We start from the raw sequence: 21788 nt of genomic DNA, 5'->3' as shown, positions 1-21788 counted from the left end.
GAGGTGGTGGAGGACACTGTGCCCTGTCCCTCTGGACCTGACTAGATAACATGGGCATCATCCAGGGGTGTCAGATATCACCCAACAGGCACAGACAGTCTAATGGATGAGCAGGAACAAAGAAGACAGATTACAGTTAGTTTGTGTAAAAAAACAACTGCGAAAACAACCTTCTTCTTCTTCTTCTTCTTCTTCTTCTTATTGTTCTTCTTCTTCTTCTTCTTCTTCTTCTTCTTCTTCTTCTTCACCACACGGCATCCACTTCCTGTGAGAAAAGCCCAGGAGCTTCCCCATAAACCGATGTTGACATTCCTTCCTCAATTTTTTAGCTCACAAGACAGATTACACAATAATGTGACTGCTGGTTTCATTATAGTCCTGATTAGATTCCACTAACGTCTGTACACATTATAAAACTTGTTTGTGTGCACCTCTTTATGTCGGGTAAAGAATGTCCACAGTGGGTAATAGGACAGGTGTGTGTGTGTGTGTCGTGTGTGCTTCAGGTGTTGCACAGTATGGTGAGCAGTGTGGAGAGGCCACCCACCATCCCCGCAGGAAGTCAGCTGATCCTGCGTTGCAAGGACTTCCGGGTCTTCCAGATCCTCATTCAGCAAGAGAGAGACTGTTTGGACGTCCACACCTCATTGGTCAGATTGTCACGACCAGGTGTGTGTGTGTGTGTGTGTGTGTGTGTATTTATGTATTATGTAAGTGGTTAAATGTGTGTTCAAGTGATTTCATGCACAGAAAACACTCCTCTGGCAAGGTGTCATGAACGGGTGTGTTAGTGTAGTGCTTTTACATATAAGATACTGATTTAAAATTATTCATGGGTCCTCCTCTCTCCTCTCCTCTCCTCTCCTCTCCTCTCCTCTTCTCTCCTCTCTTTTCCTCTCCTCTCCTCTCCTCTCCTTTCCTCTCTCCTCTCCTCCTCTCCCCTCTCAGAGAAGTACAGTGAGCTGTACTGCCTGTCCTTTAATCCCAATGCGAACAAAGTGGAGAGAGAAGAGTCCTGGAGCTTCATAGACCTCACGGCCGACTACAAGAGGATGGGAGTTCCTAATAACTTGTGGGTTGCTACAGCGGCCAACAGCGAATACAGGGTCAGTCTATTTGTTACTTTTTCTCAAAATGAGGTTTTTCTGAGGCAGAAATCTCCACTTCAGCAGCACTTATATCCACCAAACTCTCCAGTTTCATTCCTATCTATATTCTGAAGGTTTTTACACAGAGGTTTGTTCATATATCATTCATAGCCTGATTTTTTATAGAACATTTTATTCCTAAAAACATTGGCTAAAATGGATTTTTTTTTTTTATGGCTGTTGACAGTATTTTCTGATTTATGGAGTGATAAAAAGAGATATCCATAATTCCCCCTGTAAAAACCATTGACTGTAATATGACAACAAAATGAAACAAGAATTTTGAACCTGGCTTTATCCAATGTTGAGATTTCTGTTGAGATCTGTTGAGGAAATACCAAGCACCGCCCACCAGCCAGAGCACAGCCAATAGGAATGCTCTCTCTCTGAAATGACCTGTGATTGAGCAAAGTCTGGTCACGGGCTAGATTTTCTAAAGTCTGAAAACAGAGCCATGAGGAGGTACAGAAGTTTTCTCTCAGAACACTTGAATTACAATATGCTGAAAGGTTATTATGGGATTTTTGCTCAGTGAGGCCAAAAACATTCTGCTTACTACAGCTTTAAGACAGGAAGGGTAGCTTCATGCTGGATTAGATAGTGTTAGAGATGAAAGATGTTTCTCATAAAACAGGATGGAGCTGAAGTGAAGTTGTACCTCCGCTAAAGCCATGACTAATATTATACTGTATGGCTCTCATGTTAAGTGCCTTGTATACAGGGCATTTACAAGGGCATAGATAAGATACTACAACTAACTGCTTATGCAGCCCTATAAATGCCAAAGTCTGTCCTTGACCGAGTGAGTGAGTGATGCAGTTACACCATTGGTCGGTTGAGTGTTGGCGCTTCCCCATTGGCTCTCTCAAAAAGAATAGGCGTGGCGGTGTTTCCGCTGGTAACATTTTGCCTTGGCAACGATATTTTCCATAGAATAGAAAAGCTAGCTCGACTATATGACTATGTTCATATTATCTAGACAGTAAAATGATGTAACCTAAATTAACATGATAGCATATGTACAGTTAGGCTGTGGGTGTGCTTACCTAGCTTGTTAAAAAACATAGTTAATACTGTCACTGAAAAACAGTATATTACTGTTTGTATACCTTGATAGACAGTGAGGGGACATGGATTGAACATAGGGATGGAAGAGGTTTGACTCCAACATATCTTAACCACGTCATGTGATGTGCTACTTCAGTACACTTTAAGAACAAATATTACTGGGACCACTACAGAAAATTGCACATGAACATTTAATATCCAGGAATTCACATTATAGACACCACTGACTATCAATGCAGAGATGTAACATGTTAGTAAGTGAGCTGTAGAGGTGCTGGTAGACAAATTTACCCCTGTTTGCAGGCTTTGAGCTAAGCTAAGCTGCTGGTGGTAGCTTCATATTTAGCGTACAGCTCGTATGAGAGTGGTTTTGATCTTCTACCTCTCAGCAAGAAAGCCAATAAGCGTATTTCCCAAAATGTTGAACTTTTCCTTTAAAGTGTTGTCATTACAACAGGTGATTCCACCATCAGCTTCTCCCTTCGCTAACACAAAGTGATGCTGCTGATGTTGGTTTGGAATAAACACTCCTAACGTCCACATGACTGCCCATCCATGTCTTGCCATAAGTGGACAATATTAATGTAGAGTACTGTAAAACCATGTCTGAAATGTCTTCAATAGTTAAGAATATACATATGTACATAACACCACAGTACTATAATACAGTTATGACTTTATTGATGAAGTTTGGCAATATTCTGTATTTTGTTATTGTCAACAAATCCCATGAAAAGACCCAAATCAAAAATGAATTGATCCTATAAAACGCCTTATAAATCTGATAGAGCTGTGTTGTTGTTGTCTGTTGCACTGGTGTGTCCTCTCCCAGGTGTGTGATACGTACCCATCAGAGCTGTATGTTCCAAAGATGGCCACACCTGCTGTCATCGTGGGCAGCTCTAGGTTCAGGAGTCGAGGACGATTTCCCGCTCTGTCCTACTTCCACCAGGACACACTGGTCAGTGTGATGCACACACACACACGCACAGGAAGAAAATATGTTTTGGAAGATTGGACTGTTAAGGGGTGTAACAATACGTGTAATTGTATTGAAGCGTTTGGTACAGGACATTCGGTCCGATGGGCGACATCCTTTCGGTACGCCCTGTGACCCAAACAGCTGTTTATGTCGATCGCTCGCACACGCGGAACAAAATTCTGGAGCGCCAGTTTTACCCGGAAAGTTTTGGCAACGCACCAGTTGTTCTCGTATTGTATTGTTACCTTGCCGGATTAATCGAGCTCAATGGGCAACGATTTGTGTGTCAGTCTGTTGTGCCGGCACTGTTAAACTAAAGATGTGTAAATCTGTAGACGCACTTCAAACATTTAATTTACGACTGCATCGCCTGAATGTGTCGATTCAGGCAGCCTCCTACTGCAGATTCACACCAAGCCAAAGTAACTGATGCTATAGTGTTTATCACTGCGTATGCGACCGCACTCCATGGTAAACAATACAGAATTAAAACTTATGGTCAAAGTGTTCTAAGCGCCGCTACAATGTGTCTTCATGTGTGTTATTCAGTCAGTCTGTTGTATAAATGAGCACAAGCTGCAGTTCAGTTCAGGAATGATCAACCAGTCAGAGTGTGATGATGGAGCATTACACAATCAGAACCACTTTATTGATCCACGGAGGGAAACTGGGTTACATTTACATAATATTACAGACCTGATTTTTGTGATTTATTCATGTTTTATTGACAATATATCAGTATTTCAGTGCATTAACTGTTAAAGTAAGAATTATGGCCAATTAGCAACTGTAGAATGTCACAATTTCCCAAATAAATGAAAAATAAGTTATTTTCTTGGTTTTCCCCATCATACCAAAAACGTACCAACCGTGACCTCAGAACCGAGGTACATACTGAACCGTGACTTTTGTGTCCCGTTTCACCCCTAACTGTTAACTTAAGTAAGTAGAGTCTACAGCAGAATTATCCACATCATCAAAATCTAAATAATTGGAAATAAGTGGGTTTTTATTTTTTTTAAACTTTTGACCTTTCTATTGATGCAAAGGGGAAGAATCTCCACAACATGTGCTAATAAAACATGTGATGTGATGTGATAATGATGATGATTCATTGTCATCCAGGCAGCAGTGTGCCGGTGTAGTCAGCCGCTGTCCGGCTTCAGTGGACGCTGTCAGGAGGATGAGATGATGCTGCAGGTTCTGATGAAGTCCAACCCTGGCAGTGAGTACATCTATGTGGTGGACACCAGGCCTAAGGTAAACCCCCCCCCCCCCTCTCTCACTTCCAAGTGTAGTTACAGTAAATAGTATAAATATACTATGTGCTAAATATATGAGCTAATATTCTCACATACAGTACTCTGTGTGTGTGTGTGTGTGTGTGTGGGTCCAGCTGAACGCCATGGCGAATCGAGCAGCAGGTAAAGGCTACGAGAACGAGGACCACTACACCAACATCAAGCTGCAGTTCATTGGCATCGAAAACATCCACGTCATGAGGAGCAGCCAGCAGAAAATCATCGACGGTAAGAAGAAGAGCGCGCGTGGCTACAGCAAAATATATACAAAGATGCAGCGTGACATGGAGAAAGAGAAACAGCTGAGCTTGGATGACATCGGTAAATACACAGACCTCCTCTGATAGCATCGCTTCCTATTTTCCTGTATGTCTCTCTCTCTTTTCCATGCAGTGGGCGAGATGAGAACTCCGTCCATGACTGACTTCCTGTATGGTCTGGAGAACTCTGGGTGGCTCAAACACATTAAAGCCATACTGGATGCCGGGCTCTTCATAGCCAGGGTGTGTACACAGACAGAAACAAACCAACACACAGGCGGGCACTCATACGGACACACTAAACCAGACGAACACTAAATAAAACAAAGAGTCAATGAAGACCTTTTCAAGCTTTGGACATAAACAGCTGGTGATTATATTCCTCATGTCACTATTATGGAAACGGTTACAACCGGGGATTTCACAAGAACAGATACTTAAAGGGGACATATCGTGCTCAATTTCAGGTTCATACTTGTAGTTTGTGTTTCTACAAGAACATGTTTAAATGCTTTAATGTTCAAAAAACACATTATTTTTCTCATACTGTCTGTCTGAATATACCTGTATTCATGCTTCGTCTGAACGCTCCATTTTAGCTGCATTTCAACGGAATGCTTTGCTAGGCAACAGCTTGGGTCCATGTTTACATCCTGTCAGCTAGTGTCATTCACATACACTGCAACTGGAAATAAACTGGGACACATTTAGTATGTTTACGTTTAAAACTGTGAAATGGTCTAAATATTGTAGATTTGTGACATCACAAATGGACAGAAATCCTAACGGCTTGTTTCAAACGCACAGTTTCTGAATGCGGGCTGTGTGTATTTTTCCGTATATTGAGCGTTTTGATAGTTTACCAGTATTTATATAGCACTTAAACCTGCTTTATAATATAAAAGACATGAAAGTCTCTCTTTTTACAATATGGGACCTTTAAGTACCAAGTCGATGCCAAGATTCTGAAAACGTGACGGTACTTGTTTTTCTACAGTACCGCAGGTACCGGGGGGGCTTAAGACTAACGGCGTCCCGGAGATGATAGAAAATGTGTTTGGGACGCAGTTAACTTACTGTTGACACATTGGGGGGCGACACACCCTATTTTTTCCCTGATAATGCTACATTGTGAACAACAAATCAGTGTTGAAATCAGCAGGATGAGAGCTAGTTATACCCCCGCGACAACGTAGGACCAGAGAGGACCAGATTTTGTTTTTTAATTGACACAGTTGCTTAGAAAATGTAAACGTATTTTACCCATGCTAATAACCCCCTTGGACTGTTTTCAGTCTGAATGCCTTCAATCTCTGAACCCATCGGCTATCGGTCTGATGACAGATGAGCCTCTGGTGGCAAGGGGCTATATATAAATGGGGTTCCGGTGTAGCCAGCGGCTATCCGAGCTAATACTTCCTTTTCCATGAGCTACTCATTGTTTACAGTCCGATTGTTGTTTCACAAGTAGCCAGTTTACAAGCTCATTTTAAAGCAATAAAAAGCTAAATCATCGTCAGACGATAGCCGGTGGGTTCCCAGTTTGCACTTCAGCCAATGAGTTCTACCTCTTTTGCTCTCCACACGGACTGTTTACCTGTATTCAACCAAAGCCTGCTCAAACATGATTAGTCAATACTACTTGGACTACAAACGAAAACCAGGACGCCTCTGGTACCAAAATCTTGTCCCGTTGCCTGTTCATAGAGATTAGACAGCCTGGTTAGAATACTGCTCTCTCCTTCTCTGTCTTCAGGCGGTGGCTGATGAAGGTATCAGTGTGTTGGTTCACTGTTCAGATGGCTGGGACAGGACGGCCCAGGCCTGCTCTGTAGCCAGTATTCTGTTGGATCCATACTACAGAACCATCAAAGGACTCATGGTAACACACACACACACACACACACAATACTGACAATCTCTTACTCTTATTCTAAGACCATCTCAGTTCTTATCTCTGAGTCATGCTCTCTACTCATCTCCTCCCTTCCTTCCTTCCTTCCTTCCTCCCTCCCTCCCTCCCTTCCTTCCTTCCCTGTTTGTCCTGGCCTCCTTTATGTTTCCACCTCTTCCTCTCTTCTGTTCTAGGTGCTGATAGAGAGAGACTGGGTTTCCTTCGGACACAAGTTCTCCCACAGGTAACTGTGGAAGTCTGACTTAAACAAACGTCAACAGTGTCTGTAGAGCAACATCATTACAATAATTATGTGTATTTGGTTTTGTAAGACAGGGCCAACCAAATGGGTCAAACCAGGCAAAATCACATTTAATATCACAATAAAACAAGTTTCAGGCAATGGATAAACAGAAAGTTGATGTCCCTTTTGGTTAGTTTGATGTCTGTATAGACGTGTAAGAGAATGTGTGATATGGCATGGAGTTTGCATTATCTCCCTGTGTCAGTGTGGGTTTTCTTCCGGGTCCTCCAGCTCAGGGTCCTCCCAAGTCCAAAGACATGCAGGTTAGGTTCATTAGATTAATTGTTGAACCCAGAGAAAACTCACGCTAACATGGGGAGAACATGCAAACACCCCCATGCAGCTACGTCTGTCCAATATTTAATAAATAATAGATGTTGAAGAGTGTGGTGTAGAGTGATGGGACAGTTAAGATGGAGCTGTGTCTCTGCAGGTACGCCCACCTGGAAGGAGATCCTAAAGAGGTGTCTCCTGTCATCGATCAGTTTCTGGAGTGTGTGTGGCAGCTGTCCGAGCAGTTCCCGTGTGCCTTCGAGTTCAACGAGCGCTTCCTCATCGCCATACACACACACATCTACTCCTGTCAGTATGGGACCTTCCTGGGCATCTGTCAGAAGGAACGCAGGGACATGAGGTAGGACATGCAGTATATAAGCACGAGGTAGGACATACAGTATATACAGCATATAAGCACTGGATTGTCTGAAGAGACGCTAAATCAAAGGTGTTCAATGTTCTGCTGCCTATGGCCGAAATAAGCACACTACACATACAGCAGCTTTTTACTAATGTCCCTTCATTTAATGTGTTATTAGGTTGTATCTTTTTGCTATTATTATTATAGTAACTAGTTAAAATGTATTAACACAAGATCCTTGACAATAAGTCTCACAACTTATACATACATACTGTACATACATACATACATACATACATACACTCACCGGCCACTTTATTAGGTACAAGGTGAGCCTAATAAAGTGACCGGTGCTAGTACCGGGTGGTGTTCTGCTGCTGTAGCCCATCTGCTTCAAGGTTGGACGTGTTGTGCGTTCAGAGATGGTATTCTGCATACCTTGGTTGTAACGAGTGGTTATTTGAGTTACTGTTGCCTTTCTATCATCTCGAACCACTCTGCCCATTCTCCTCTGATCTCTGACATCAACAAGGCATTTCCGTCCACACAACTGCCGCTCACTGGATATTTTCTCTTGTTGGGACCATTCTCTGTAAACCCTAGAGATGGTTGTGCGTGAAAATCCCAGTGATCAGCAGTTTTTGAAATACTCAGACCAGCCCGTCTGGCACCAACAACCATGCCACGTTCAAAGTCACTTAAATCCCCTTTTTCTTCCCCATTCTGATGCTCGGTTTGAGCTTCAGCAAGTCGTCTTCACCACCTCTAGATGCCTAAATGCATTGAGTTACTGCAATGTGATTGACTGATTAGCTATTTGTGTTAACAAGCAATTGAACTGGTGTGCTTAATAAAGTGGCCGGTGAGTGTACATACATACATACAGACATACATAGAGACAGACAGACATTCATATGTCAAAAGGCATCACATCTACTGCCCTCACATCTATCTTCCCAGTTCCACTGCAAACAGAAAACAGCACTGTGTGGCCTTATTGATGGCCCAGGACAGTCACATCCACATAATCCATTCAATCATTCACTTTTGTGGTCCTGTCCTGAATTAACTTGGCTCCTGGGTCTGGACGTCTGCCAGCGACTTTAAGGGGAGTAAAGTCCAGAGCTTACACAGGGCTGCTGATCCTCACTGTGATTCAGGCTGAGTGTATATTCACATTAACATATTGCCAAGGGGATCTTGAAGATTCAGATTTAGATCATTGGTTACTGTATTGAGAAGGTGTCGTGATTTTGAGTAACTTTGAGCCGTCCATCACGTGATTGTAATGTCAGTGACATCTCATTTGTGACAGAAATCACCTGAAAATGTAAATGATTTCATACAGCCATTATAAAGCTATAGAGTACATACTGTACCTAGAAAAGCTTTTTTCCTCAGTGCAGCATTGTCACGTTGTTGACTGTGTGTGTTGTTTGCCTACAGGCTTCGTGAGCGGAGTCATTCTGTGTGGCCTCAGCTGTGGAAGGACAGAGCCGAGTACACCAACCCTCTGTACAAGGCTGAGCAGAGCCAGAGTCAGGGCGTCCTGAGACCCAACACCACCCCCTACTGCTTCAAGTGAGCTGCTGCAGCAAACACACCAACTGACTCCACACAGAAAGCTAAATGGATTCTTGGTTCAGAAGTGTGATAAATATGTAGTAGTATATATGGCTCATTTTTGTGACGATTCAAATTTGTGTCGAGTCATGTCATTTGACTGTAGAAAAGATAAAATAATTACTGCTGTTCCACGCATTTATTACCTTTCTAAAATACAGTTGTGCAATATATTGTATATCTGTATTTTATATATATTTTAAAACAGTCAAACGTTACTACAGAAAGCAGAAAACGGCCTAAAAAGTGTTGAATTCTATTTTTCTGATATGGCAGATACATTTTGTGTCCCCTGCTCGTTGTCGGTCAGACATCATCTACAAAAAAAGGGGTAAATGTAAAGAAACACATTACAAAAATAATATTATAATTCATTTATTCCCTCCTTCAGAATGTGGAAGGGTCTCTACAACCACGTGGAGAAATCAACGCCTCCTCGCCAGTCACCTGCCGACTTCCTGTCTGCTGTGAGGGAGGAGTCCCAGCAGCTGGAGGAGGAGCTGACCAATCACCAGGAGGTACCGCCAGGAGGAACCGCCCACCACCACCACCTGGGCTCCAGACAAGGCATACAGCACACAAAGACACCCCCCCCCGCTACAGAAGCCCTATTCAACATGCATAACTCCAAAATGAATCTGAGTTTAAATAAGAGACTGAATACAGCGGTCCGAGCAGAAAGTCCAGCTGAGACCATGTAGCTCCCTTTCTGCCCAAATGCTGCATTTATATAGCTCGAAGCGCTACGTGCCACCTGCTCATCACATAAACATTCACATGCACACAGAGGGCACCACCATCGGGAGCAATTTGGGGTTCAGTACCTTACCCAAGGACAAATGGACATGTGGACTGCGGGGGACAGGGATAGAGGACGACCCGCTCTACCTCCTGAGCCACATATTAAACTCTAATGTCTCTGGTTCCATCGGTGCCCTCATCCAAGCAGCAGTTTAAACTGAGCGAGTTAGCACTCTAAACAGAGAAGCAGGCAGGCATGTAGTTCCCCTCATCCTACAGGATTTGTGGGTATTGAAGTTAAAGAGTTCCAGTTTTCAACTGAATACTCACAATTCACTTCAAGTGTATATATATATAACAAGTCAGTACTTACATGGAGCAGAAATAGAACAGAATAAAAACACAGATTAACACAGTTATCCAAACTCCCCAGTGTCCACAAAGTGTGGCAGTAGTCAGTAGTGTGAAGACAACCAATCAATGTCAAATCTAACCAATGTTTACAGTAATACTAGCAGTTAGCAGTCTCCCTGGCTCTCCCTTCAGGGAAGCCATCAGTGTTTAAAACACACACACATCTTTTTTGTCCACGTAATATCTGTTTCACACTGTAGAGTGCTCCCTTTCAAAAGCAGTTCGTCTTAAATTCATTTTAGCAAGAGTACAACGTTGGCATCAAGTGCCTTCCACCTTCAGGGAACACATCCACTTCATCTGTAGGACAAGCAAATGGATGTAAACACAGACTTATTCAAATATGTATCGGTTGGATCCATTTACTGATTTAAATTCACTTCTATTGAATCCTCCAAATGTCTTACTTTTCACAGCTCTAAGAATTCTACGTTTATACCTTTTAGTAAAAGTCCCCTTCCGCTCAGAAATGTGTCTGAATTGTTACGTCACTGTGATGTTTGACTGAATTCATCTGCCATAAGCATGACTTTAATGGTACATCTGAGCAGAGTTTTGTGACATCACAACTAGTTTGGTACTAAATATGAAACGTAGTCAAATGTGATAAACCTGAAACGTTCAGTGCACACTGGGAATGGAAGACTAGGACATGAATCATATTTCATTGTCATAGATTCTGGATTGTCAGTGAGGGAGAAGGAGTTGGTGTAATTTGAAGAAATGTTAACAAGGTAATTGTGTTGTTGTTCTCTCTCGTCTCTGCAGAGGATAGCAGCCCTGACAGGGAAGCCAATCACGTGGGAGAAGATCGAGGTTCCGAGGAGGAGGACTAGCCACTTGCGGCAGATGCGTTGCGGGCCGGACCCGCCCACCACTTACACAGACCCAATCAGCAGCCCTGCACAGGACAACGGTCACGCCCTCTGCTCTGAAGCAGCCAACCAGAAGACTCAGACCAAGGACCCCGATCTCACCCTGCCTCTAGGACCGCACACCCAGCTCAAGAGTCACAACCCCGATGACCTCTCCACCTGCAGCGACCTGGAGTCGGGCGTGGCCGACCTCAGCAGTGGGGACGACGGCAAGGACTCGGATGAGGCTGTCTTTACTTCCGCCTGACTGGAAAGAGGGAACCCTGCCGCTGGCTGGAAGGTGAAAGAGGAAATGATGAAACGTATTTATTGAATGACTGTGGCGGGTTAAGGAAGGCCGCTGGATTTGATCTCTTGTTTTCAAACTGTAGTTGTCTCATTCCTTCTCAGTCTAAAGGGAGTCACAGTGAGTTACTGTAGGGAGAAAACTCACTGGATGTTTTTCAGTCAACCTTTTTGATGAACGCACTGAAAGATATTTAATTTGACATTTCTGAAATGCCAGGAAGGCTGTTTTTTGTGGATGCTGCTTTTAGGAGGGCTCCATTAGTCGTTTGTACTTTATTTAAGGAATGCACTATTACTACTGTGAGATGGATCAATGTGACATGAAACCAGCTGGAAATAATGTACGAGACAGAAGCAGATGAGGGAAGTGAAACAATCTGATGAAACACTTTCAGAGAGTAGAACCGACACGCTCCCTAGAGACAGACCAAATGTATCCCTTCAAGCAAATCTACCATTTACTTCATCTTCCATCATCGCAACATGATGGAAGATTTACTGAATGAGTTATCTACATCTAGTCTTCCCTCTTCTTCAGTGTACAATAATATGCATTATGAGACTAGTAATAACAGGTGTTTCTCTGTAGGGCCGTCACACATTTGAACTTTAGATAACTAGAAGTAGCAGATGTGTGTGCGCTGACCTGCTGTCAGTAACGTCATATCTCTATGAGATATAACATACCTATTCCACAGTCTGGAGGGGCCACTAGTAAAGCACTACAATAGTGATAGTATATCAGTAGTGATACGATTAGAAGCTGATTCAGAGTCACATAAATACTCTTTCTCTGGGAAATTATTGGTTGATGCAGAGGAAAGCAGATGGATGCTTCCCTGGATCAGCTCTCCATCATCATCATCATTTGAAGCTTTATTGCTGAATGGAGGAACAGAAATCTGCTGGGGAGGATATTGTGTAGTCTAAACACTGGGAGGCCAACGAGCTCTGATCTGAACTTGGATGAAATCTTAAATTACATCTTCCCTTGTAACTTTTTCTAGGAGATCTCCAAAACTACAGTATATCCCCTCCATATACCACAAATCTGCCACTAGGGGTCAGTATGTACACGCCAGAGAGTTCTCCTCCCAGCCACTAACGGAAGAGAACATGTCACAGATTTACAGTCAAAATGGAGACTTCGTGAACCAGTTTTGAACTCTTGGTAATTATTACCAGGAAACAAGAACACAATGTGAACAACATATGAATGTTAGTGTTATGTTTCAGTGCCCCGTCAACGTTCTATATCCACACTGATGTAATCATACTGAATCCTTCTGATGAGAATCATCATCAAGTCCAGTGGTTTGTCAGATAACTGATGTTTCATTATATAGACTGTGTTTGACTGATTCTGCTTTAAGAACTTGAGAATGTATGGTTTATGTCATTTCAGGTGATCTGTTAACCGTTTACATTCCCATTTAGATGAAGACATTTAAACACAACGTGGTTAGTTTCATGGTGCCTACACTGTAATCAGTGTTTGGGACCTACTGGAGCTCATTGTTACATTAGTAAAGGTGACAGTGAAAACCTGCTGTGGACAGGCTGTATGCTAACTGACAGCTGGTGTGTTCCACATGTGAGACTGAACAAAGAGTGTTAGCACAGATATTGTCATGTAGCCTAATTTATAATCACAGATTTTAAGAACAATGTTTTAAAAATCATGTCTTGACTTGACATTGATACAGACAAATCAAGAAAAAAAGAGAAAAGATTTGATCCTCATTTTATTGTTGGTATATTTTATTTTTTTATAATTTTTTGGAGCTGTTAAACAGGACAGTCATTTGGCCCTGGCAGGTATGCCAACATGAAGATTAATTAGAAGGTAAAAGTGTGTGATGCTAAATGTCACCGTGCTGCTGTGGATGTGAGCCCGTAGGATCGTAGGATCTCCTCTCCTTCTCAGCTGGAACATTTCACTGTAGCCTGTGGTGTGTGTGTGTGTGTTCTGTATCTGTTGATGTAAATGATTTATCAATAAATGGACTGTCAAAGGGAAAGACCTGCAGTATACTGGCTCTGACGTATTATTCAACGTGACAAGCATCAATAAGCAGCTTTAGACCTGTTAGAACACTCAAATGACTGCAGTTCATCACAGTGTTACAGTATGAGAAGGGAGTGCCTATTAATGAATAAAAAAAGCTGCTTTATTACCTGCATACTTCATGACCACATTTGACAAACATGAAGTATGAGGTGTGAACAGTGTGCATGGCTCAGGGCTGTAATGCTCAGGATTTGGAGGACTGCTATAAAACGTCTTCTTCTTAACATTCACCGTCAAAGTATGAATTCTAAATTCCAGTTTAACTATTCAGGCACCAGGGAAAAAAAAACTTAACTTAAAAGTCCCATATCGTGCTCATTTTCAGGTTCATACTTCTACTAGAACATATTTACATGCTGTAATGTTAAAAAAAAACATTATTATCCTCATACTATCTGTCTGAAATGCTCCGTTTTAGTGCATTTCAATGGAATTGTGTTGCTGAGCAAGTTTGGGCCCATGTTTACTTCCTGTCAGCTGATGATGTCATTTGCATACACTGCAACAGGAAATCAACAGGAAATAAACTGATACACATTTAGAATGAAAAAAACGGTAACTGTGTAATGGTCTAAATATTGTAGATGTGTGACATCACAAATGGACAGAAATCCTGACGGCTTTTTTCAAACGCACAATTTCTGCGAGTTGTGTGTATTTCTCTGTATACTGAGCATTTCGATACTTTCAGAGTATTTATATAGCACTTAAACCTGCTTTATAATATAAAAGACATGTAAATCTCACTTTTTACAATATGGGACCTTTAAGGATTCTCATTACAACATTCTGACCATCGGTGTATTTCATAAAGAGAGCTCTCATTTACACTTCCATTTATAAAACATACTGTATGATACATCCACATAGAAACAAGTGTAGTCCCATGTGAGTTTGCAGATCTGGATCTGAATCAGTATATGTCGACCGATAACTAACAAAACATGTCAGTATAGATAGATGGATATAGATCAGTCTGAGGAAATCTACAGTGTCTCCCTGACATACTTTATAATAACTGTTTAATAACCAAATTTCAGGTATCTTTTGCAAAAATCTTTTGGTTATGCATCTATGTTAAAAATCAACAATCTGCCAATATAATATTAGTTCTAATATCAATTAACCAGCCTCAATAATCCAGTATCAGTAGGGCTCTAACGTAGAACTAAAGCATTACTTCTAAATCCTCATATATTATACTCTTCTGCATGAATTTATACTTTATATACACTGTTTTTATTTCCCACAATTCACATCTTTTACAGCAGAATCTTCATACAAGCTGATACTTCATTGGCCTTCAAGTGTCACTGTGTACTGGCAAGATCACACAACTACTTCTCAGATGCATTCACAGAAATATCTATGAGGTGCCATAACAACACACTGATCCACTAACTGGTGATATTTCCATGTGAAAGTGTACATTTTCTACTGTCTACTGATGGCCATAACACTGTTTTATATATGTGCTGTTCTCTAACCTGTCGCAGTGTTTAATGGTTCCAGTTTGTTGGGACAGAATGGAGCAGTGATGCTAAACATGGCTGAACAAAGAAACCTGCTAAGACTTCAACATCAGATCCAAAGAGGAAGACGTCGTAGCTCCGGCCACAACATCTGACTGACAGTATTCAGGTCTGTTTGTTACACTAACATGTGACCAGAAAATCAAAGAGTCCTCTGTGTTTGTTTCACTGACGCAGCCCGTCAGAGGCACAGTTCGGGTTTAGTCAACAGCACATTCAGAGTCAGGTGGTACTGACTGCAGTATATGGAATGACAAATCCAAACAATTTCAGACCATAAACAGTTGAGTTTTGTTTTCACAATTAAAAACATGATTGGTCAGAATTACATGTGGATGAAAAATGACACTGCATTAGTCTCTGGACAACATTTACCATGAGGTAATGTTGATAACAAGAGCCAGAATCTCATTAAAACAAGTTATACAATTCATTTGAAACCATTACATCACAGCTGTCATTCCAAACCCAACCAAAATTACCCAGAAATCCCTCCTCTCATTAGTCAGTAAGTCTTCCCCTCTCCTTCCTGATATTACCAAACACACCAAGACGATCAGTCAATTATTAGTGTCATGAAGCCTGGAGAAAAGACCTCGACAGATAAATAAGAGCTGTGATAGAAGTCGGTCTTGGTGTACAGGAGCAGTTGCTGCTTCTCTCTCATGAGAAGAAAAGCTGCTGACACAGCTGTTGTGTTTCTTCTGGACAGGAGACTTCATGGCCGGTGGTCCGAGGGTCGCAGTAGATCTCATAGTCGTTTCCTCCCTAAAACACAAAAACACTCAGAGGTGATGTTTTCAGTTGTACCTGGGTGAGGCGCATAGATAAAGGAACCCTGCTGTGCTTGTGTCTGTGTGCCTGAGCTCTACAGAGGGAACCCCTGGGCCAATTATCTCAGGATTTTAGCTGTAATGTGTCCCTTTGTAAATCACACAATACAGTTTTGTTAAATTCAAATGACTATTCATTACCTTCAGTCTACAAATACCTCGAAGGGACAAAGTGAAACCTTTTTTCAGAAGTCACCCAAAAACAAAATACTGTGTTGACAACATGAATGTTTGAATATTGTATGTCAGATGATATGGATGAAGCGGCTCAGTGGGAGACCGGCAGTCAGCTGGAGCTCAGCGTGATGCCTCGTCAGGTCTTTGCAACTCATCCCTTGGTGTGATCACCTGCACAACAGCACAGCATGCAGCGGTCACTTATCTGGAGAGTCCCCATCTTGCAGTGATCTCAGATTTAACTCACAAACCACTGATAACAACATCCACACATGCTAGGGGAATCTAATCATGTCTTTTAAATAGTTAGTTAACATCTGCAATGAACTGGGAGGAAATCTGGGGGTTTAACAGTGATCGCTGTGAGAGAGGAGTGTGAAGAAACCCAAGGGCTGAAGCACGGAAGAATTAAAGGATTGAAGGACTTCAGTCCTTTCACAGATCAGCTGCAGCTCTTACCATGACCACGCTAAACTGGCCAAATCTGCACTTTGTGTATGTAAGAAAGCATGCGTCCACCACACAGTCTCCACACTGAAACCAAGAAAACTGCTCAACGTCCACACTAAAACACTACTACAAATTAGTTAAAAACACATCTGTCTGTTCATACTAGACTACACCCAGACAGGGTTATTATGGCCCTGTTCAGACCTGGTATTAACATGCATCCTCAGTGATCGGATCACAAGTGGACAGCTCTAAGTACAGGTGTGAACACACTCAAGACGGAATGAGGACGCATTGAGATCGGATATTTCAGACCACATTTAGAGTTGGTCTGGGGCACATATGACCACATTCTTTTATCACAAGACACGGGAAACCTCTGTTGGTCTGTAGGAGCTGTAGCTTTTATTTCTGCACAAACATGCACTGTACAATCACTAGATATAGTAGATGTATGTAGAGGTGGAGCGAGTTGAGCGAGCGAGAACGAGCGCGCTGTGTGAGTGAAGGCAAGCAGGCAGGCAGAGGAGCAGAGAACCGCAGAGACTCCGGCCCTGGAGACCAAAGCTATGGTCTCCCCAGCGTCCTCCGACCGCGGCCAACACTGTTTTTGCAAGACGGGCTTCACTAGATATAACTTTGCGGTTTTGGTGCTTCCGTGTAGTTTGCGTTGGAGTCTGAGTCTGAACCGCGTAGCCACACGCGAGCGCATGGGACACCGACCCTGATTGATTTATACGTGTAAGAAGTTACAAACAGTCCCTTTAATAAAATGTACCCAAATTCACGATATTACTACTGACATTCCTGTAGTATTACGTCACAACGTCTGCTGAATTAGCCATGTGTTTACTATGTGTTTATTTGCATATAGAGCGGGGAAGTGAGATCGGATCACAAGTGGTCACTCAAGACGCATGTGGAGACGCACTGTAATGCCAGGTGTGAACAGACGTACTTAAAGCTGTCCACTTGTGATCCGATCACTGTAATGCCAGGTCTGAACAGGGCCTAAAGGAAACTAAAAAAAACTGAAGCTAAACTAAAACTTGCAGACGCGCTCTGAAAACTAACTAAAATGAAATTGAAAAGTCAAAATAAAATGAAATAAAACTAATTGAAAATTCAAAACTATTATAACCTTACACCCAAAACACCAAACCAAGAATTTTTCAAAAACGCTCTACATAGTGGATAAATCTGGAAATGCCAGCTAAAACTGAGAGAAAGGGATGTAGTGTAAACATGGATGATTAGTATGCTGTATACTGTAGGTCTCAGCTATGTACATAGACATACTGTGGAACTAACGACTTACTTACATAAAACTTGTTGTCAAACCAACCCATTCCTGTCTGTCTGGTCTTATGTATTGATATTCTACAGTTGAAAGAATCACGTGTGTTCTCTGGCCATCAGCCATTCTTGTTGCGGTTCCGTGGCAGTTAAAATACTCACAGGTTTGGTCTTGTCTCCAAAGAAGTGAACGGTTGAGTAGTTGTCCTTCTCAACAAAACTCAGACAGAATCTCTTATCCCAACCTTCAGGAAACACATCAAAGCTGATCTGCCCTCCTGCAGAGAAACAAAGGCAGAGAGGCAAGAAGACATGATGTGGTCAATTTACATCCCACTCACAGAACAGCCACAAGTGAACTGATGTCTCCTATCGCCCCAGGTTGGAATAGTAAAAAGTTGTTCCCTGTAGATTTAACACAGCATCACTGGAGGACTGTCATGAGTGCAGTTGACTCACCGATTGAAAAGGATAATCCTTTTCCTTTGAACTCTTCCTTCAATATGGACACAAACTTCTCTCTGATTTTCTCTTTCTGAAAGGAGCAGAAACAAACCAACACACATCAAACAGCTGCCTAATTACAGATCCAGCAGACACAGAGGAACAACGTTTATTTGGAGTCAAGTTTCTGGCCTCCTGACAAACGGAAGTCCAATATTATATATATATAGGAAAATATCGGTCTCTTTAGCTGAGCAGGTAGTGTACAGTCAGTGGCTTTATCAGAGTTTATTTAGCTGAAACAGTGCCTGCTGCCCCTTTCACATTAAGGCCCAGACACACCAAACCGACATCAAAGAACTAGCGGCGATGAAGGCAGACTGTTGCATCACTTCACGTCCTCTTTGTCTTGGCCGACAAGTTGCATTCGAAAACACCGCAAAGACTATAGCAGACGTCTTTCTCTTCTCGTGTACTGATTTGTTTAAGCTGAACCACCAATCAGAGTGATTTCTCTAACCGACGAGCACCGCTGCCGATTCAACAGGCGGAATCGGCCAAAAAAAACTCTGACACAGGCAGACTAGAGCCGACGGTGCGGAACACACCTCAAAAACTAGACAGACGCCCACCGACAGCCCCAAATTTTCCGACCGTCAGCTTGGTGTATCAGGACCTTTACACATCCTAAAAATATTGATTAGTGCAGCTTTAAATAATGCATTTTGCGACTCAAGAGTGTGAATATGTGTGCTACCTTATCTAGCTCATAGAACTCGATCCTCTCCTCCTGTGTACAGCTGCGTCCAATAGGGGAGACGTTCAACATGCCGTTACGGAATTCAATGAATGTCCCCCTGTAAGACATTACACATTATAATTAACCAGATCATTACTATCCATGATTATTTACATTTTCACAGCTTCCCAAGCACCCTTCCATGCCCAGTACATCAGAACTATTGATTCATATTGATGATGAGATGTGTCTGTACCTCTTCTTAGGCAGTTTGATCTTGGCCATGTAGTTGAGACAGAAGTTAATGAAATCTTGGAGTAGCTCTTCTCCCATATGGGCCTGGATGGACTGACAACAGCAAGCAGACAAAGTAAACCTCACAGGGCCTGCTACATCACATGAGGTATCGCCATCATATTCAGGGGATATTCCTATTTGTTGATTCTCTAAACCAAAATTAGGACAAGCAAATCATCTGAATCTGTCAAGCTTATGTTCTGACTGTACAGCATTCACGTAAAAAAAGTGTGCTTTGGTCACATCACGTCAGTGTTACCTGGATACAGAGTAACTGTCCATCCTTATAGGCCACAAGACCGTTCTCCGCAAACACGTAGTCCACTTTCTGGATCACTGCGCACGTAAGCATGGAGAAAAACAGAGTGTCAGACTAACCACATACTACATATGGTCTACTATAGAGGTACAGATGTGTGTCTCACCATCATCTCCCAGCTGCTCTTTGATCTTAATGAGGTCCGACCCTCCGACCACCCCGACCCGAACCCGAGTCCTCAGCTTCTCCAGGAACTCTGCCATGTGTGGAGTCACACGCTGGAAACACACATGATGGGACAAAACACAATACTTATATACACATATAAACAATCAGAACAGTCTTCAGCTTCTGCATATCAAATGTAGTGCCAGACTATATTTACTAAATTAAAACCTGCATGTATTTCACTTCTCAGGATTCATGTTCTGCTTCTACTGGTTAGAAGAGGTCAAAGGAAACACCAACAGCATCAGCAGCACTGATTTCTTGACCATGAAAGGTCATCCCAAATGTCTCTGAATGTGCACAGTGATTATTCTGCCCACAACCTTGAACATTTAAAAGGTCCCATATCATGCTTATTTTCAGGTTCATACTTGTATTTTGTGTTTCTAATAGAACATGTTTACATGCTGTAATGTTCAAAAAACACATTATTTTCTTCATACTGTCTGCCTGAATATACCTGTATTTACGCTCTGTCTGAAACGCTCCGTTTTAGTGCATTTCAATGAAATGCAAGGGACTTGCATAGCTAGGCAACAGCTTGGGTCCATGTTTACTTCCTGTCAGCTGATGTTATTCACATACACTGCAACAGGAAATAAACTGGGACACATTTAGAATGTTTACATTTAAAACCATGTAATGGTCTAAATATTGTATATTTGTGACATCACAAATGGACAGAAATCCTAACGGCTTGTTTCCAACACGCAATATCTGAATACGGGCTGTGTGAATTTCTCCATATACTGAGCATTTCAATACTTTCACAGTATTTATACAGCACTTAAACCTGCTTTATAATGTAAAAGACCTTAAAATATCACTTTTTACAATATGGGACCTTTAAAGCAAACTGTAAATGGGACTTTAGGCTGCGCACATTATTATTATTATTATTATTATTATTATTATTATTATACCAGTGAGTGCTCACGCTGTAGCTCGTAGCAGCCCCAACTAACTTTAGGGTGGAACCTATATCAGATCATCAGATGAACAAGTTTCTGCAGAACTCAGTATTGCTCCGAAGAACTACAATAACAACGTGGAGCCGGATGTTGCACTGACACGTAGCCCACACACACACACACGCACGCGCACGCACACACACACACTACCTGTCTCGCGGCCGTGAGCGTGCCGTCAACATCGAAGAGGCAGAGCGTGCTCGAGTCCACAGCGGCTTCACTCATCTTCTAGTCTCTCTAGGCTGCTGTCTCACTGTCCTACACTGTCTGTCACTGTCCTTCACTGTCCCTCGCTGTCTCCCTGTCCCTCGCTGTCTCCCTGTCCCTCTGTGTGTCCCGGACACTGGGTGTATTCTGTGTGGGTTGTCTTGACAGCAGCCTCCAGACAGCTGCTGGACAGCTGACAACAACTACTAACGTTGGCTGCTAACAGAGAGCAGCCGCTTCTTCTTCTCTGGTGTTTAAAGGGCCTGTCGCCGCCTACTGCGCCGCATGGAGGTATATGTATAGAGAGAACTGGATACAACGTCGTTCAGTCCTATGAAAGTGTCTCAGTGGCGCATGAAGCCTAAATGACTCCACTTCCGACTGGAAAAGTACCCGGATCTTGGGCACATTGAACATGCGCAGTAGCGTACTCCCGTCACATTCCGGGTCACGGGGTCCCGACGTCACGCTGTCGTCACGGCTTGTGCTCCAGCCTCGATCTGGGTCTCACTCACATGAACAGAGGAAGGGAAATAACTCTGGATTCAGCTGTTAGTGCGTTTTTACAACTTAAAAACCTCATGATTTAAATAAGGGCTATTGGAGTGTTCGTACTGGGGTTGATTTACCTCAAAACAAATGATCCGCTGAGTTACAGTGTAAGTCTATGAGGGAAAGTCTTTTTGGGCCCAATGCATCACGGGAGTTGTAGTACCACTGTTTGGCCACCACGAAAGTTGGGATCAACG

At 42.5% G+C, this 21788-nt stretch overlaps 2 protein-coding genes across 3 annotated transcripts in view; one reads left to right on the top strand and one right to left on the bottom strand.

Annotated features, from left to right (window-relative positions):
* The window catches only part of LOC119485325 (myotubularin-related protein 7-like), an 18161-nt gene extending 4594 nt beyond the window's left edge, over positions 1-13567 (top strand). Inside the window, exons 3-14 of one of the 2 annotated variants that reach the window (XM_037764842.1) lie at positions 507-669; positions 949-1106; positions 3049-3177; positions 4324-4458; positions 4595-4727; positions 4893-5002; positions 6516-6641; positions 6848-6897; positions 7391-7591; positions 9041-9175; positions 9609-9735; positions 11141-13567. In XM_037764842.1, the coding sequence (XP_037620770.1) occupies positions 507-669; positions 949-1106; positions 3049-3177; positions 4324-4458; positions 4595-4727; positions 4893-5002; positions 6516-6641; positions 6848-6897; positions 7391-7591; positions 9041-9175; positions 9609-9735; positions 11141-11494 (1821 nt within the window). In that variant the 3' untranslated portion in view covers positions 11495-13567. Of the gene's footprint in view, positions 1-506; positions 670-948; positions 1107-3048; positions 3178-4323; positions 4459-4594; positions 4728-4892; positions 5003-6515; positions 6642-6847; positions 6898-7390; positions 7592-9040; positions 9176-9608; positions 9785-11140 lie in introns of both variants that reach the window. The other variant, XM_037764843.1, reaches the window with a different exon arrangement.
* A 1255-nt stretch (positions 13568-14822) lies between these two features.
* Positions 14823-21421, bottom strand: pmm2 (phosphomannomutase 2). Its single transcript, XM_037764848.1, has 8 exons — positions 20983-21421; positions 19800-19911; positions 19634-19710; positions 19334-19425; positions 19096-19195; positions 18354-18429; positions 18057-18172; positions 14823-15906 (listed from the first exon to the last, which is right to left on the bottom strand). Exons 1-8 carry the CDS (start codon positions 21055-21057, stop codon positions 15802-15804), a joined length of 753 nt encoding a protein of 250 aa, XP_037620776.1. The 5' UTR covers positions 21058-21421; the 3' UTR covers positions 14823-15801.
* Positions 21422-21788: the final 367 nt, after the last annotated feature.

This window comes from Sebastes umbrosus, chromosome 3, assembly GCF_015220745.1.
Source record: "Sebastes umbrosus isolate fSebUmb1 chromosome 3, fSebUmb1.pri, whole genome shotgun sequence".
NCBI lineage: Eukaryota > Metazoa > Chordata > Actinopteri > Perciformes > Sebastidae > Sebastes > Sebastes umbrosus.
The sequence above is the reverse complement of the archived record's forward strand: the minus strand, read 5'-3'. Positions and strand labels throughout refer to the sequence as shown.

What these genes read in the sequence shown, in the direction of transcription:
- pmm2 (XM_037764848.1), bottom strand. Translation starts at nt 21,057, where the DNA reads ATGAGTGAAGCCGCTGTGGACTCGAGCACGCTCTGCCTCTTCGATGTT. An exon ending in GACAGTTACTCTGTATCCAG is followed by an intron (nt 19,426 to 19,633) that starts GTAACACTGACG and finishes TGCTGTTGTCAG; the next exon opens with TCCATCCAGGCCCATATGGG. An exon ending in AGGATTATCCTTTTCAATCG is followed by an intron (nt 18,173 to 18,353) that starts GTGAGTCAACTG and finishes GTTTCTCTGCAG; the next exon opens with GAGGGCAGATCAGCTTTGAT.